This window comes from Syngnathoides biaculeatus, chromosome 9, assembly GCF_019802595.1.
Source record: "Syngnathoides biaculeatus isolate LvHL_M chromosome 9, ASM1980259v1, whole genome shotgun sequence".
Taxonomy (NCBI): domain Eukaryota; kingdom Metazoa; phylum Chordata; class Actinopteri; order Syngnathiformes; family Syngnathidae; genus Syngnathoides; species Syngnathoides biaculeatus.
The window spans coordinates 10,820,509-10,836,364 of NC_084648.1; the positions used below are offsets into that span (position 1 = coordinate 10,820,509).

The 15,856-nt window shown below is 45.2% G+C and overlaps 1 protein-coding gene and 1 long non-coding RNA gene across 6 annotated transcripts in view; one reads left to right on the top strand and one right to left on the bottom strand.

Annotated features, from left to right (window-relative positions):
• Positions 1-15,856, top strand: part of LOC133506136 (uncharacterized) — a 304,856-nt gene that overhangs the window by 196,979 nt on the left and 92,021 nt on the right. The window lies entirely within an intron of this gene.
• bnc2 (basonuclin zinc finger protein 2) overlaps positions 1-15,856 on the bottom strand; it is a 206,261-nt gene that overhangs the window by 105,321 nt on the left and 85,084 nt on the right. For 3 of the 5 annotated variants that reach the window (XM_061829949.1, XM_061829950.1, XM_061829955.1), the window contains exons 2-3: positions 8,114-8,452; positions 5,875-5,937 (exon numbers count right to left, since the gene is read on the bottom strand). In XM_061829949.1, coding sequence (XP_061685933.1) covers positions 5,875-5,937; positions 8,114-8,452 — 402 coding nt within the window. Of the gene's footprint in view, positions 1-5,874; positions 5,938-8,113; positions 8,453-8,810; positions 9,034-15,856 lie in introns of those variants that run through there. The other 2 variants (XM_061829951.1, XM_061829952.1) reach the window with 2 other exon arrangements.

Here is a 15,856-nt window from a genome sequence, read left to right on the forward strand (position 1 = left end):
AGGTCGAGCCGCCTTTTTACAAATCCTCGTCAACGGGAAAAACAAAAGTGGGTTTTGTTTAGGTTTTTTTTTTCCCCCCGCCGGAAAAAACACATCAAATAGATTAAATGGCATGAAATATTAAATGGTTGTCCGAGTCGCGCTCATCACGGAACGAGAAGGCGCTGCAGCCGTCCACTTTACGGCTGAGTGTTTCCCGACAATGGAAGAGGCAGGTCGGGCCATTTACTGAGAAAACATCAACATCAAGTCAGTGTGTGTGTGTGTGTGTGTGTGTGTGTGTGTGTGTGTGTGCCGAGTGTGTCACGGTTCAACAAAACACTTCTCTCTCCTTTTAACACGTAAACAAAATTTCCCATTTAGGCCCAGACAAGATTTTTCACTTTGTTCCGCTGTTCCGTCGCTCCGATCCCACAATGATTATCACGAGAAGGGCAGGTTGGGGAAGGGAGCTGTGGGGGTTTTGCTGATGCCCCTTACATGGGATCGTATGTGACTTAATTGGAGGTATGGGCATGCGACAACACGTGAGCCACCCCCCGTCCCCCCCGCCCCTCCGTCTTCTGTGTGGCCCACACTTTCCAAATAGGACAGAACGCAACCACACAAAAAGTCACTCGGCGAGGAAAACACGAGCTGCGGGACGCCGACGCGGCCGCATTTAACAGCGGCCATTAAACGTTATTAATCCAGCAGCGCAAACAAACGCTTACACATGTTGTAACAACACCAAAAAGTAGCTAATGAGACGCCATGTGTGCAAAAAGGGGAAGAAAAAAGTAGTTTTAACAAAAAGGTTATCTTTTCCTTTAGGATGGAATAATCTGTGTGTTTGTGATGGCACGGCGCCGACAACGGCCTGTACCACTAGCCTCCCGTCTCCAGAACCTCCCTTAAAAAAAAAAAAAAATCCTCCCTGGGCCTCTGGCCATCACATCTCCATTGCGAGTTAAAAAAAAAAAAAATAGAAGAAAGAAAGCACACACGAAGAGACGCGACCTCTTCGTCGGTGGCTTTTCCCTGAAAACGCTCTTTTCGCACCACAATTCTGATAATGCCCGCGTAAAAAGCACTGGCGAAGCACGCGGTCACGTGAGTCATCAGCGAAAATGGCCGTCATTACCCCCGTGGCATGAGGATGATGATTTCAAGTCATAATAATGATAATAACAGCAATCCAGCCCGAGTGCTTTTCTTCAAACAGCGGTGGCGGCATTAGTCACATGGACAACAAGACAAATGAAAGCTTGACCGCCTCGAGAGCTCCCTTCCGCCCGTTTGCCGCTGCTGATGGGGAAAATTGGTAGCCAGAAGACACGGGAGGGAAGTCTCCGTTTGTGTGTGTATGTGTGAGAGGGTCCTTAAAGACAGACATAATCACAAAAGAAGAAGAAAAGAAAGATTTGCCCGGCGCACTGGCCGAGCTCCAGGAGTTGAGAAATAACAGGAAAAGGGAGAAGCCGGCGTGAAAGTATGCCCCGGGTTCCTGTCACTTAGCGCGGGTCACGGGCCGCGTCACCTCGGCCAGGGACGCACGAGGGGAGGTGGAGGGGGGGGAAACAATGTCTCAGACGTGCGCTCACGCCTCCGAAACGCCGACACGCGGGTTTCCCGTCCCCCGAAAAATAATCCGCGAGCGCGACTTCGCTATGGGCCCCAAGCCGGTCGCAGAGTGCATGTTGACCTGCTGGCACTGCAAACGCACACATGCCTTTGCGCGTGTGTGTGTGTGTGTGTGTGTGCATGTGTGTATGTGTGTGTGTGTGAGGCTCATTAGCTTGCAGCAGGGTGGTGACATCCTGAGCAACACACACACACACACACTTTTCCCCTCACACGGGTGACTACTTTCACCGCAAGAAGAAACTTGCCAAAAGCCAAGTATGCGACGCAGCCCTTTTGGACGCTAACCAACGGGGTTAAGAAGGCAATACTGGAAAGTGCTGATAAATCACTTAAAATGCACATTTAATAGAGAGTCTGATTAGCGGCCGGGACGATTACCGGTGCCGATGTTTGGCATTTTGACACAAGTTGGCATCGGCCTTAAAAAAAAAAAAAAAAATTAAAATCATGTGACTGATGAGTGATCAGTTTAAAACGAGGAAAACTTCAGGGAATTATTTCTTTATGTGTCTATCGTCTGATTTTTACCTGTTAACTTTAGACACTGCTGACCTTGGGAGCTTTCTGCACTTTTTATTTTTGCCTTTTCAAGAAAGTCAAATATGTCCATGATGGAAACTTTGTTGACTGTAGACAACTTTTGGGAGCTATCTCAATTAGCTCTATAAGATGTACTGTTGACTCTGGAATCTCGCTATGCACTTTTGTTTTTTGTTATTTTAAAACAAAGTTATCCATTGTGTAAGTTGGAGGGGAAAAAATAACCTCACCTGTTGCAAACGTGAAAAGCTGTTTCACGAAAATATGCTTAAAGTACAGTTAAAGGAATTTTCTCCTTTCAAAAAAGTTCCCTTTGACTGCAAATGAATATCAGCTCCAAATATTGTTTATCGTTCTCTTTGATGACTAATAAGCGGTTTTTATATCAGGCCTGAAAAAATGACATATCCATCTATCGCTCATATTTAAAGCATATTTTCTTCAAATATTAAAATTCAATTAACTGAGTCTGTTAGAATAATAAGGAAATGCACCATAACAGTCACAACTTAAAAAATAATAAGTCAGCGTGGCCATAAATATGTACAAAGGCAGTTACACAGTATTGTGCAAAACAACTCAAACGACAATATGTGCGACGATTGTTGTCAGTATTTTACAGTAGCAATATATCGACTCATTTTTATCATTAATTGTTCAATCATGACAATAATGCCCCCGCGTTGCTGGGAAACCGACACACCAAGGCCATTGCAACCGAGCTGGACAATCGTGAACAAATTGCAGTCGGGACGATTCTCACTTGCATGATTATTATGATTATTCAGTATTACTGTGCTTGTGGTCACATTACATTGCTTGATGACTCTTATTCACAGTGTCATAAATATAGTGCCTTGTTTGATGTAGTACTAAAGTGGACCGAACTACTCGAGAAAACTTCCTTGTTTGTTTTTTTTTTAACAATAAACACGCTTTTGATTGTTCAATCCTCGCTCACATATGTTACTAACTTGCCACAACCAAAAAGCAGGTTTTATCAGTAAACAGCATTTTCAGGCGCAACATCTACGACATACATTTTTTTTGGCATTGTTATTGAATCACAAACAACAGGGTGCAATTGTCAATAGGGAAATGGACTGCCCAGGCTGCTGTAGCATGGAGCGTACAGTCAATCCTGTATTTGAGGGGTTTTTGGCAATGATGACCCCAATTCGTCGACTGCCATCTTGCATTTTTGGTGACAGAGACTCTGCACGCTTTGCTTTTTAGCCACACTAGTAATATAACAGAAGTATAATTGTAAAACATCATATATTTACTGTCTTGGTACAGCTTGGCGGTGTCCCAAGCTCAAGAGATACGATGCATTACATGAGTGAAATTCTGACCCCGTTCAACTGCCATTCAAATTTCAAATCCAGCACGCTGCGCAACACTTCAATCGCGTTCGGCCACATAGTTCCGTGTGCGACGGGCCTCGCTCTGATCTCCTCCCCCATCCCCCGCGTGGCTCGCAGTTCTCACGGGCGGTGTATTTGCATCGCCACGATATGTCGTGATACAGTATAGACCTGATGATGTAGCCCTCAATTAATTCCTTCTTTTGGGCTTTTCTTCACCTTTGACCTTCGTAGCCAAAGGCAATCGGACTCTGTGGTCGTATGTCGCCATGTTTTCTTTGGATGGCCACTGACATGTGCAGATGGGTGGGCTTAAAGGAACATCCATGGAATTATAGTACGCACCTAGCGTTAATATTGTGCGACATCCGCGGAACCAGGACAGAACCAACCGGGCCTTATTGATCTGCCTCAAAAGCCGGGTCCGTGCCAGAAAACATATGCTCGGCCCGGTTTAGCTGTAACGCCACACATGATCAGTACCATGCGTTTGACCAAAATAATATACACGAATGCACATCCCTAAAATTCTGTGAAGATCTGGTTTTGGAGGACTGCCTGTTATGGGACGGTTCAAGATCAAGCGTTCTCACACAACGCACGAAACGCACACTTACTGGACTGTTTCAAGAATGCTAATAAACTATGATATATATTTTAGTGAATGGAGGGTAGGTGTTAAAAGAGTCTGTCACCTACAGCCCGCGAAAGCATTTCGATTTGGCCGGCGATTCATTTCATAAACCGGACAAACCACTTAGGAAAAAGCCTCACCACACAAATGCTCACGATATCAAATAGAATTCATATACTTCTATTAAACGTCTGCGTGTCAGCTCTTGGCAGAAATAAAACAAACATCCTCGCAGGCAAAACCGAGCCGCCGCCGCCACACTGATGGCACTAATGGATCGCTATTTATTTTTATGTATTTATTCATTTTTTTAAAGCACCATTTCAAGGCCATTGTTAAACAGCGTAAAAAGCTTGCGTTCAACTTGTGGTGTTTTTGAGGCTCGGCTGTTAAGATTGAGCAAAATTGAAGGAAAGCTGGCGAACGACAACGCAATGAAAGAGGAGGATGAAGATGAAAGTCAGCAAAGGGAGGGAAAGCAGTGCATCTTTTTCTTGCAAAAAAAAAAAAAAAAAAAATCTCCTTCACCTCGCCGCTCTCCTCCAGCTCCTCCAGCCAGGGCCAGCCAAGAGACACTTCACCTCGCACCCGCACACACATGGAGTCCCGGCCAACACACACGGGCGCGCGCGCACGCACACGACCATACACCCCTCGTGCACGCTCGCCTCGACCGTACACACCCACTCGAGCAACTGGCACATGAGTATTTAGCCACCCACTCAGAAGAATAAGAGGCAAGAGCAGCGGACATAAACTGAGTGTCGGCGCAGTCGCACGCACGCACGCACACACGCGTGACAACAGATATGTAGAAACATCCATCCCACATGCTCCGTGGGTAACGACCCATCAAAGTCAGATATGGAAATACAACACACAATCGGTGTGGATAATTCTGCAAATGTGCATCAAATCTCTGCCGCTCAGTTAACGATACGCACGCATACACGCACGCGCTCGCACACACACACGCACGCATCTCGTGAGTGTATCAATGTGTTACTAAGCACATTATCACTTCCTGATCTGCTCCAAAGCGATTGACAGCATTGTCTTAAAGTTTTTTTTTCGAAATGGGGGAGGCGTCACAATGTATTTTTTTTTTTTTACAAGAATTAAAAAAAAAAAAAACATTTCGTTGTTTTCTGTTATTTCCAATATGGAAGGAATGTTTTTTTTTTCTCCTAATGCATAAAAATGTTTTTTCAATGAAAAAAAAAATGAATTTTGGGGAGGTAGGAAAAGCATTTACAGTCTCACAATTAGACCGAGAATAATAATTCCAAATGAATAAAAACTTGTGTGATGATTATGGATTCACCTCATTTTGTTACCTTTTTGACTGTTTGTTTGCCATATTGCCCGTAACCATTTACATTAAAATTGAAAATGCTGTTCTGACATTTTTAAAGCACATTTTACACTAATCCATTTTTAAGTAGAATTAAAAACAGGTTTACAAATAAATATATATTAATGGATGATTTTCCACGGTGGGGGTGGATAAAAACGCTTACCCCCATATCCGCTATTTATAACGTTTTCAAAGGTTCAACTACGATTGCTATTGCTTCATGTAATTAATTGCAGCGTTTTATGGTGCGTTCAAGAGGTTCTGCTTGCGTGTGTGTTGCAAAAAAAAAAAAAAGGAAAAGGGTAAGGGGTGCTGCTTGAGTTATATATGGGGGGGGGTTGAAACAGTACCTCGTCCAGGTCTCGGCCCATAGTCGACCTGTCGCACTTGATAGGAAGCCGCGTTACAGCACCCTTGCAGGGAGAGAAGGGGAGACGCTTTTTAGAGATAACGCGTACACGCGCGCACGCACGCACACAAAAACACGCAATTTTTTTTTTTTTTTTTTTGCGGCGCTCCTCAAGTGGCGCTCACATTGCAGCAGAGGCGGTCTGCGGGCGGCTTTGTGCGAAAAGCGCAGCGGTGAGGTGATCATTTGCCCCCCCCACCCCAAACAAAATATAATATGCGGTTGGTTGTAAACGTTGCAATTGGGTCGATTTTTCGTAAACATTTAACGACCGCGAAGAGGAAAATAATCGATCGTCTTCGTTTCAATGTTTTTCTTTCCAGGCTTCCCTCCGTAATATGCTCATTGTCTTTGTTTTATTAAACGTGTTTTCCCACTTTTTAATGGAATCGAAGCTGATTTATTGATTTGAGTCACGTTGTCGACTTTTTATTTGGAACTCTTACGCGGCCTTTTTTTTCTTTTAAAGATGTCAAATATTAACATTTAAACAGTTTTCTTAAAAAACAGCAAGCATAGAAAACGAGTCAGTTGAATGTAACAGGAAAATACCCTAAATATAAATTAGTTATTCTTACAAAACGAGAATAACTATTGAAAATGTGGATTTTGTGAAGTGAAATCAACAAGAAGCTGTTTAAAACTATTTCGAAGTTGACGTTTTGAAGTTTTGCCATCTATTTTTCATCTTGACGCGCGCCACTCATCTCTCATCGATGTGTGCCGCAAATAATTTTACATCTCTCGTTTTTGTCTCGCGCATTTTCTCCTCCGTTAAATGTGTATTTTCATTCGTTTATCGAAGGCCGCGTTCCCTGCGAATTCCCACGATTCGCCGCATCTCTTGCATTTTAAGGCCTTCATGGACGCCCAAAAACGCATCCTCTCTCCCTGTTTCTTTTCTTTATGTATTTGCTAGCAGGAGCCCCCAGCAGCACCCAAGGGTGCTGCCTTACACAAAGTCCGTTTTACCTGTTTAGTGACAAGCCAAATAACGGAGCAGATTAACTGTGATTAAATAATTATTTCACCCCAAAAGAGATTCAGATTGAAAGGGGCGGGGAGGGGGGTTTGCAGGTGCTAGACCACTGGATCCCCCACCCCTACATCCACCTGACCCCCCCTCACCCACATAACCATCATCCATTAATTTGCGTCCCAAAATGCATTATAGTTTTTTAAAAGAAAAACAGCTTTAAAATGTCCCGTTAGCATTTGCACAATTTAAAATATTTTCGGGAAGACAAAGATTTCAAATGACAGACCTCCTGCTCGAAAGTTTCTCCCACTTTTTTTTTTTTTTTTTTGCACCCCACATGGTTGTTGCGCAACCGTGACAACGCGTGCCTGGTACCGAGAGCCTCGCAGGTCCCGCAATGATGGACTTGCAAGCCAGCCAGCATCCTCGATCTTTTCTGTCTCCCCTCACACGCGCGCGCGCACACACACACGCGCACACACATATGCATTCACGCACGCACATATCTAGTGCGCCCCCCCCCCCTTTCTTTTAGCGAACCGAAACTTGAATCAAAAACAGAACTGAAATAAAACAACCGATTATCTCACCGTAAAAACAAGTATAAAGTTAAAATAAGAAAGCCTAACATTCGGGGGGTACGGGGTAGGGACAAAAAAATATCAGGGTGGGGTGGTGTAGGGTGGAGGGGGGCGAGGGGGGGCGTTGTTGCCTCTGCACACCGCCTCCATCCCTCAGAGCACCGGACAACCGGTGCTCGCTCCCGGCGCTTCTGCGCTCACGTTACCCAGGCTCCGAGCTCCCTGCCTCGGCCACGTCAAGTCAAATATTCCGCTCCCAGAGACGGAGGTGAAACAAAAATAATAATGAAAAAAGATTAAGATAAAAGAAAAAAAAAGTCCAGGCAGTGAGACTTAAATCAAAAAGCCAACTAGACAGGGCACCACGTCATCCGTCACATTTTGTGTATTTTGCACGAGATGCAAATATGTTTTGTTTTTTTTGTTTTTTAAACAAGATTGATGTTTTGTAAAAGCAGATAAGAATGCAATGGAAAGGAGGTGAGGGGGATCAGATAGATGCTTTTTTTTTTTTTTTTTTTGCGTGTTGTTGAGAAACCCAGCAGCAGCAGCAGCAGCAGCAGCAGCAGCAGTTGAAAGTTTGGCCAAAGAAGCAGAGTGTTGCGAGCCGATGTTCATACCTGCTGGGACATTCTGTAGAGGAGGTTGCCGTCAGTGCTCTGCTGCTGCCATGTCCCCATGAAGCCCGGCTGCTCGGCGCTGGGCGGTCTGGTGCTGAACTGCATGGAGCTCTCGCCCGCTCCCCCGGCTGCCCCCTCACCGCTGCTACTACCGGAGGGCTCGCTCTCCGGGCCGGCGGCTCCGTACTCAGCCTTGGCTGCTGGCTGAGGAAGAGGCGGCGACGTGCTGGGCGTCGACGGGTCACTGCCGGTGCCGGTGGTCGTGGTCGTGGTCGTGGTGGTGGGCTCCTGTGGGGCTGTGTGGCGCTCACTGCTGCCTCTCACATCTGCCTCCTTGGACTTGATGGAGACAGAGAAAGGAGGAGGGGGGTGGTGGTAGTGGTGGAAGGGGTGGGGGGGGGAGAAAAAGTATCAGCGAAGGTGGGTTCTTTTGGGGTTGCTGGCTTTCTTCCCAAACACCTTCCCGCCCTCTTTTTTACGGGGGATGGATAGGAAATGATTGGTGGCAATGAGTGGCCTTGAGTTCACGGTGATGAGAACGCAAAATGAGCCCCCCCCCCAAAAAAAAAAAAAAAAAACCCAAAACAAATAAAGAACCGTGTGTGTGTCCACAATATGGAAAACACACTCACAAAGTGCCATCAAAACACTTCCAAAGTGCCTCGAAAGCAACACACGAGCATGGAAAGCGCCTTACCATCAACTCTGCGTGTGTCCCGGCAAAGTGAAGATGAGGAGTGGCTTGCCCCCCCAGCCCCCCACCCCCCACACCTCTCCCTCTCTCTTTCTCTACTCTTCGACTCTCTCCTAAACTCTTTCTCTCCGTGTTTGACCGCGTCCCCCTTGCTTTTCCTCCTCTGTCCTCTCCTTTTCCTTCTCCTCGCTCCGTAGTCCGCCGAGGAAATGGACTCAGCGCCTCAGCCCGACTCCTGCATGCGCGCGCGCGTGTGTGTGAGATGCTCAATGACATCGCGGCACACGCTTCCTCCCTCTCTCTCTCTCTCTCTCTCTTCTCTCTCTCCTCTCTCTCTCTCTCTCTCTCTCTCTCTCTCTCTCTCTCTCGCAGGCACACACATCTCTTCGGCTCGGGGTAAAGGGGGCGGGGGCAAGAAGGAGGGAGAGGAGTGGAAGGAAGGATGGAGGTGGGGGGGTGTCGGTCCTGCTGCCTCATTAACATGTTTGGTGCATGCGAGTGACTCGGAGCAAGTTCGCCCCTCGCCCCTCTTCTCCCCTCCCTGTGGGACCGTCCCGATACGCACACACACTCGCCCCCCCCCCCAAAAAAAAAAAAAAAAACTTCAATAAATGTAGTCCCGAAAAATATTGAAAAACAATGTATTTTTCCCCATCTTGTGCCAATATCAGGTCAAAATCAGAATAAAAGATTACATAGAGACCCCCTCCATATATATATATATATATATATATATATATATATATATATATATATATATATATATATATAGTCAACAAAAAGTATATACAGATATTTTGCCAAATATTTTAGTACGTGCACTCGGGCTTCTTTGAACAATCTGTCAATGCATTTTATTTTTCGATCCATCAATGAATTAGAATTTTTTAAACTTTTTTTTTCATGACCATCGCTGTATTTAAAAATGAGGCAATATTTTTAATTGAAAGTGCATTAAATGCACAAACATAATTTGATTGTCATCCGGTTACTGGTTTGACCCGTAATGTGGGAATGGAGGTAAAAAAAAAAAAGTGGATTATTGTTTTAAAAAGTGAAAGCAGATGTTTTTGAGTGTCTTCTGAGAATATTTATTAACTGAGAAGCTGAAATTCGGAGGATTTGGATGATTTTAATTTTTTTTTAATTTCAAAAGAAAGAATCAATGAACATGATCAAAGGTTAGTTGTTGATTGATCTTTTTAATCAACTCTTCTGTCCATTCAATCGTTCAGCTTCCTTGGACATTCCAAAATGAGGACAAGCACTATATAGAAAATATTTGCATATTTATAGTACTTTTGGAGGCAATATGTCTTCGCCCAAGAGGAGCCGAGGGTTCTCAACGGGTGGGTCGTGGGTCCAAACAGGGCCCATATGCTTGACCTCTGCTATTTTTCTCTTTCAAATTAAAAATATTCCAAGGCATCTCAGGTATTTTTAGATGTTTTATGTCTATGGTATCATGTCGCAGATGCTCAATATAGAGATATGTATGAAGTGTCACCTTTTCTGACATTATTGACGTTTAAAATGTTGCTCAATAATGTGCATTTTGCATGGACATGTGTCAATGTACCCGAAACGATGCGAACAGATAAAAGATGCTCCGACGACACAAATCCTCCGCCTTTGTCTGACTTTCCGCGACTCTAATGAGAGACTAATGGAACGCGGGCAGTCTGCCACCAGAGCGCACACGTACGCCCGCGTACGCTTCCCCCCGCGGAGACTCTCGGATTTTAATTAAGAAAAAAATGAGGAAGAGGTTCCATTTTAGCCAAATTGGTCCCCACAGCAGCGGCAGTCAAAAAGTGAGGGGGAGGGGGGGGGGCAGGGGGGGGGGCTACGCACACACATGTGGACCCAGGCGCCATCAGAGCATAGAGGTACGCCTCATAGAGTGGCTCACATCTTAAACAATGAAGACATTCCCTCTGCTTCTTCGCCGCCATCTTCTATCGTGAACTCGTCACTCACGTCTCCCCCCTCCCACTTTGTACGTTGGTAAAGCTCAATAATTTCACCTTTTCAGAAAATGATAATCTGGGCAGAGCCCAGACCTAAATCCAAGTCATTTAAATATATATATATATATATACATACCATGCAGTTGTAATAGAAGCGCAGGCATTAAGTGAAGACAATGATTAATTGTGCACCCTAAAATATCATGTCACACTTTATCGAAAGTGTGGCCATAACTCAGACGTAGATCTGGTTTAAAACCTGCGTGGGGGACCTGAAGCGTGTATTGTGCCCGCTCACTCTGACATTCTAGGAGCACCCCTGCACGAATGACTGGTCAAATATCCGCCAGGGTATTTGATTTTAAATCTCAATTTCATTTCTATAACGTTCCTACTCTAGTAAAGCGTTGGCCTCACATTTCTGTAGACCCGGGTTCGATCCCGACCCCGCCTGAGTGCCTCCTGCCCGTTGACAGCTGGGATAGGCTCTGACACTCCCCGCGACCCTTGTGAGGATAAGCGGCAAAGAAAATGGATGGATGGATGGTACAGTGGACGACTGGCTAGAATGTCCATCTCGAAGTTCAAAGGTCATAGATTCAAATCTGGGCTGCGGGCTTCCAATGTGAAGTTTTTCTTGTACTTCCTCGGTTTTCTCTGGGTAGTATGGAGTAGGAAGTGGCAGTATGGAGGCTGAGGTCCACTTTTGCTGTATCATGTTTCAGAACTGCATCCACCCCCCATCCTCGCCTAGGATGTACAAGATTCTGCAGGATGATGCAAACAATATCAAATTACAATTATCCAGGTTCCTTTTTTTTTTTTAAAAAAAAGACTAGAAGAAAGGGCCACCACCAGCCCCCCCCCCACCCCCTCAGGGAAAAGGTCCATGACGAAGGCCGTGTAATTAACTACAGGCTCAGCTACGGATCAATTACCAGACAAGCAAGTGATAGGCGAATCAATGGAAGATCATCAGCCTCGTTATCAGCGTTGCAACTCATTAGAAGAAAAGTGAGGTAGAGAAAGGCAGATGATGCGTGGGAGGTAGGGGCTGGGTGGCTTCTGGTTTTTGGAGGTAGGGAAGGGCGGCGGCGTGGGGGGGGGGATCGGTGGCGGCGCGAATCCCGTAAAAGACAGAGCGCAACCGGCTCTGCGGCAACAGCCGCTGAGGCTTGTACGGATCGATAGAAGAGTGGCGGTGGGGTTAAAGCTCTGCCACTGCATCCTTACTCCCCAGGCGCGAGCACACAAACACACTCTGACATGACAACGACGGCGCTCTGGAAAGTCTGCAGCGGCTCAGCGCGATAACAGCTTGTCTATGTTTGTTGGGAGGAGTGTTGCAAAAGAAGCCCCACAGCTTTTGTAGCGTGTACATTATTTGGGGAAAAAGACAAACAAAATCAGGTTCTATGATTTTAACCTTTTTTTTTCCCTCGAGGAAACATCCAAGGTCCATGGATTTATTCAAAATGAAGAAATGAATCTAAATGTAATCAAATGTAGTTACGTTATTTTACTTTGAGAAAGCAAGTGAAATAGCGACACTAGTATTACATTTTCAACAGGATAAGATTTCCAAAGCAATCTTCCTTAACCTGTTAGCTAGCTAACTAACTTTGGAAATCTTATCCTGTTGAAATTATAATACTAGTGTCACTAGCTAGCTAACAAACAAACTAGCTAGCTAGCTAGCTAGCTAGCTAACAGGTCCAGGAAGATTGCTAGGACGATTGCTAGCTAGCTAGCTAGCTATTTGAAGTAATTTTCCTTAGCTTCAATGCTGCCTAGAAGACACACAAGTTCCTTTTTATAATGGCCAAATCCTTTTCACATGAGAACCAGCGATCAGAACTCGCATAATTTCGATATTCTACTGGTGTGAGTCCATGTTCATTCACCTAAGTGCTGCCTGGACTGAAGCTCAGAGTTGCCATTGTCTTTGGTGTTTGTCTCATATTTTTTACGTGTCATATTTTTCATGTCAACTTCTTGTAACACTGATTGTAATTTAGTTTTATAGTTTGTTAGCTAGCTAGCACGAGTGCCACCTAGATCCAAGCAAGCGTCTGTTAGTTTTCTATTTGTATAGAAGACGGTGCTGAAGAATTGATTTTAGTAAGTCAATGTGGTATTTCTTTGGCCTCGAGCGGAGCTGGAGCACACACGGCTCATGGCCGCGACTGTCAGTGACCCGTTTAGTGGCTTACAGGGACGTTCACACGCACTAAATCTGCACTGTCGGCAAGTGTCCATGTGACACAGCGTGGCGTGTCGATCAGATGGCACTGGGATAGAAGTGTCCCTGTTTGCCGACGGAGCCACAGGACATCACATGATAGCAGCTCGCTTGTGATTGCGGGCGAAGGGGAGCGAGCGGCGGGGCACCCAAAGGTCTCGGCGTAATGAGACACAGCCACATGATCGGCCGGGTGTCACCCGTCGAGGCGCCCGCCTCTCGCTCGATAAGTGCACCTTTTGTCAGCGATGTCGTTCGGCTTCTTTAGAAGACTTCAATAGTCAAAAGGGCGCATTTACAGATTGCAGATTTGGACCAAAGACACTTAGAGGACTGTGGGGAAGAGAGGGTAAAGAACCGTCAAAAAACCGAGGCGGCCTCGTGCAAGGCACCGAAGGGCAACTTTACTGAGATGTGACAGCAATTGCTCCAAAAAAAAATCTCCCATAAATTGACTGAAGAGAATCTGCAACATTTGCACAATCGACGTGACCCTAGACTATCGTACGATTCGTCACTTTGAATTGCAAACACTCCCTGAAGTCTTGACACCCTTTGCTACATTGTCACGGAATTGGACCATCGCTCTAATGAGCATTTTAACCGAGACTGCGTATCCCTTGCGCTTCGTCGTCTGTCAACTGACGGTCTCTCTCCCGTCGTACTCAACGTGTACGTATGTCGTCCTCGGGTCGGCTCTCCAACTGCCGGACACAAATTCCTCGTATGTAGTTTACATACTCGGGCAATAAATCTGATTCTGATTCTAATAAACGGTGCTTAATTAGTGTGTTCTACCAGCACCCGATGCGACCTTTATGTCATCATTGAACAGCACTGGTAATTACTAACATCATTTTCGAGGTTTTTGTACAGATTAATACACCTCCATCTAGAAATGCAAATTATGTCTAAAAAAAAAAATGCAAAGCACGTTATTTATTAAGATGTCAAATGAAAAATACAGACGCACTCACCAATACATTTTTATCCCCCATGAGTTATTTTTTGTTCAGTGTCCTTATATCATCATTATTACTATTATTATTATTATTATTCCTTCCTGACTTTTATATTCCAAATACATGCATGTGAGGTTCAGTCAAGACTCTAACTTGTCCATGTTTGTCTATACATCGAATATAAAAAGTCTACACACCCCTGTTTAAATGGCGTTTTTGTGATCTTAAAAAAGAAATGCAAACAACTGAGATAATGTGGTTGTAGAATTGTGCACACCCTCTTAGAACTGTGGGTTCACAAGAAAGCAATCGATGAATGAGGACAACACGCACCTGGCACCGTTTATAATGCCGCTGATTCACAACCCTCCCAAAAAAAAAAAAAAAAAAAAAAGTTAAGATATTGTCATGGGCTTTTACTGACGATTGTCTGGGAACCGGCTTGAGCTCACCTCTCGCCCGAAGCTAGTGGTGGAAAAAATGGAAATGGGGGGATGGATTGTGTATGGCTCTTAAAAACTGTAATGGTTCTCTGAACTTTTTGGGGCGGATGAAAGACGTGATAATGAGGATGAAGACAACGTTGAGGGAGGAGAGGCGCATCCTCCCGCTCGTTCTGCCGCTTCTTCCCTCCACTCACACTTGGATAATTCTCCTCTAATCATCTCCACCCTCATTTATTTCCCTCTGAGCCCTCCCCACGCCCCCTCCCTCCCTCTCTCCTCACCTCATCAGACAGGCCTCCACCTCATCGCCGCCGCCGCGCCCCCATCCCCTCACTTCTGTCCTCTCCCACTGACCCGTGCTCCCCCCCAGTCACAGGGCCTTGTGTCTCTACCTGCCAGCCTCCCTGACAGCCCCCCGTCCCCCTTTCATCCCCCTTGAGAGGAGACCGCCTGACCATCCGGAACGCTGCCGTGGCAACCCCTGCCAGCGCCCCCTATTTCACACCCCTCTTCCCTCCCCCGCCCTCCCTCCACCACTAGTCTGATCTCCCCTAAACCACAGAGAGTTTGACAAAGTGCTTCTTTGCACTTCTTCTCTTTGTCTCTCATTATTTTCTTTCAAACTTTTTTTTTTTTTTTTTTTGCTTTGACCTTCCTCTGCTCTTACGTCGGTGGAACTCAGGGTACGCTGTCCACTTAGTAGCCCAATACTGGGCCTGGCAGTATAAATCGGAACAAGATGGCAGAAGCCGGGACTGGCGTGGCCCTCGGTTAGGGCGCAGACGTCTGTCAAAGCGGAACAATCCGAAGTTGGATCAACAGTTTTGTCCTCAAGACGCATGAAAATGTTCGAAAATCCAAAGTGACTCTTTGGACCATGGCCCACCGCTTCACAAGGCCTACTGGAACTTGATTCATTGGATTTTTTTTTAAACCGGTACCTCGCAATTGAGAGGTCCCAGGTTCAAATCTGGGCTCTCTGGCGGTTTAGACCTCATCAAACAAAGTGGATATTTAATCATAAGTGCTAGGGATTAAAATGATCTATTAATGTGATGTTTGTGATTTGTAAGTCACACAATTCTTGGGTCTTACACCACCCTGGCACTCGAAGCCATTCCCTGAAATCAATTTCCAGGGATTTCGGGAGATTGGAATCAGAATCCTTGAGTGAGGTATTTCCAAGTAACAGGATTTTGGTTGTTTCCTAGAGCTAAAAGCTTGCCATCAGATATTTTCAGCACCAGAGGTCCACTGAAGTAACTTTTTTGATCAGTTGTACACATCAGACTAGCCTTAGTGCAAAAACTTTGTGCTTCAATTTCAGTATTTAAAAAATTACGATGAGCGACATTCAACTCACTATTTTTATTCACAGATATTCATTATATTATTGATTGTGCAATCTATTTTGGTTTTATTTAGAGAC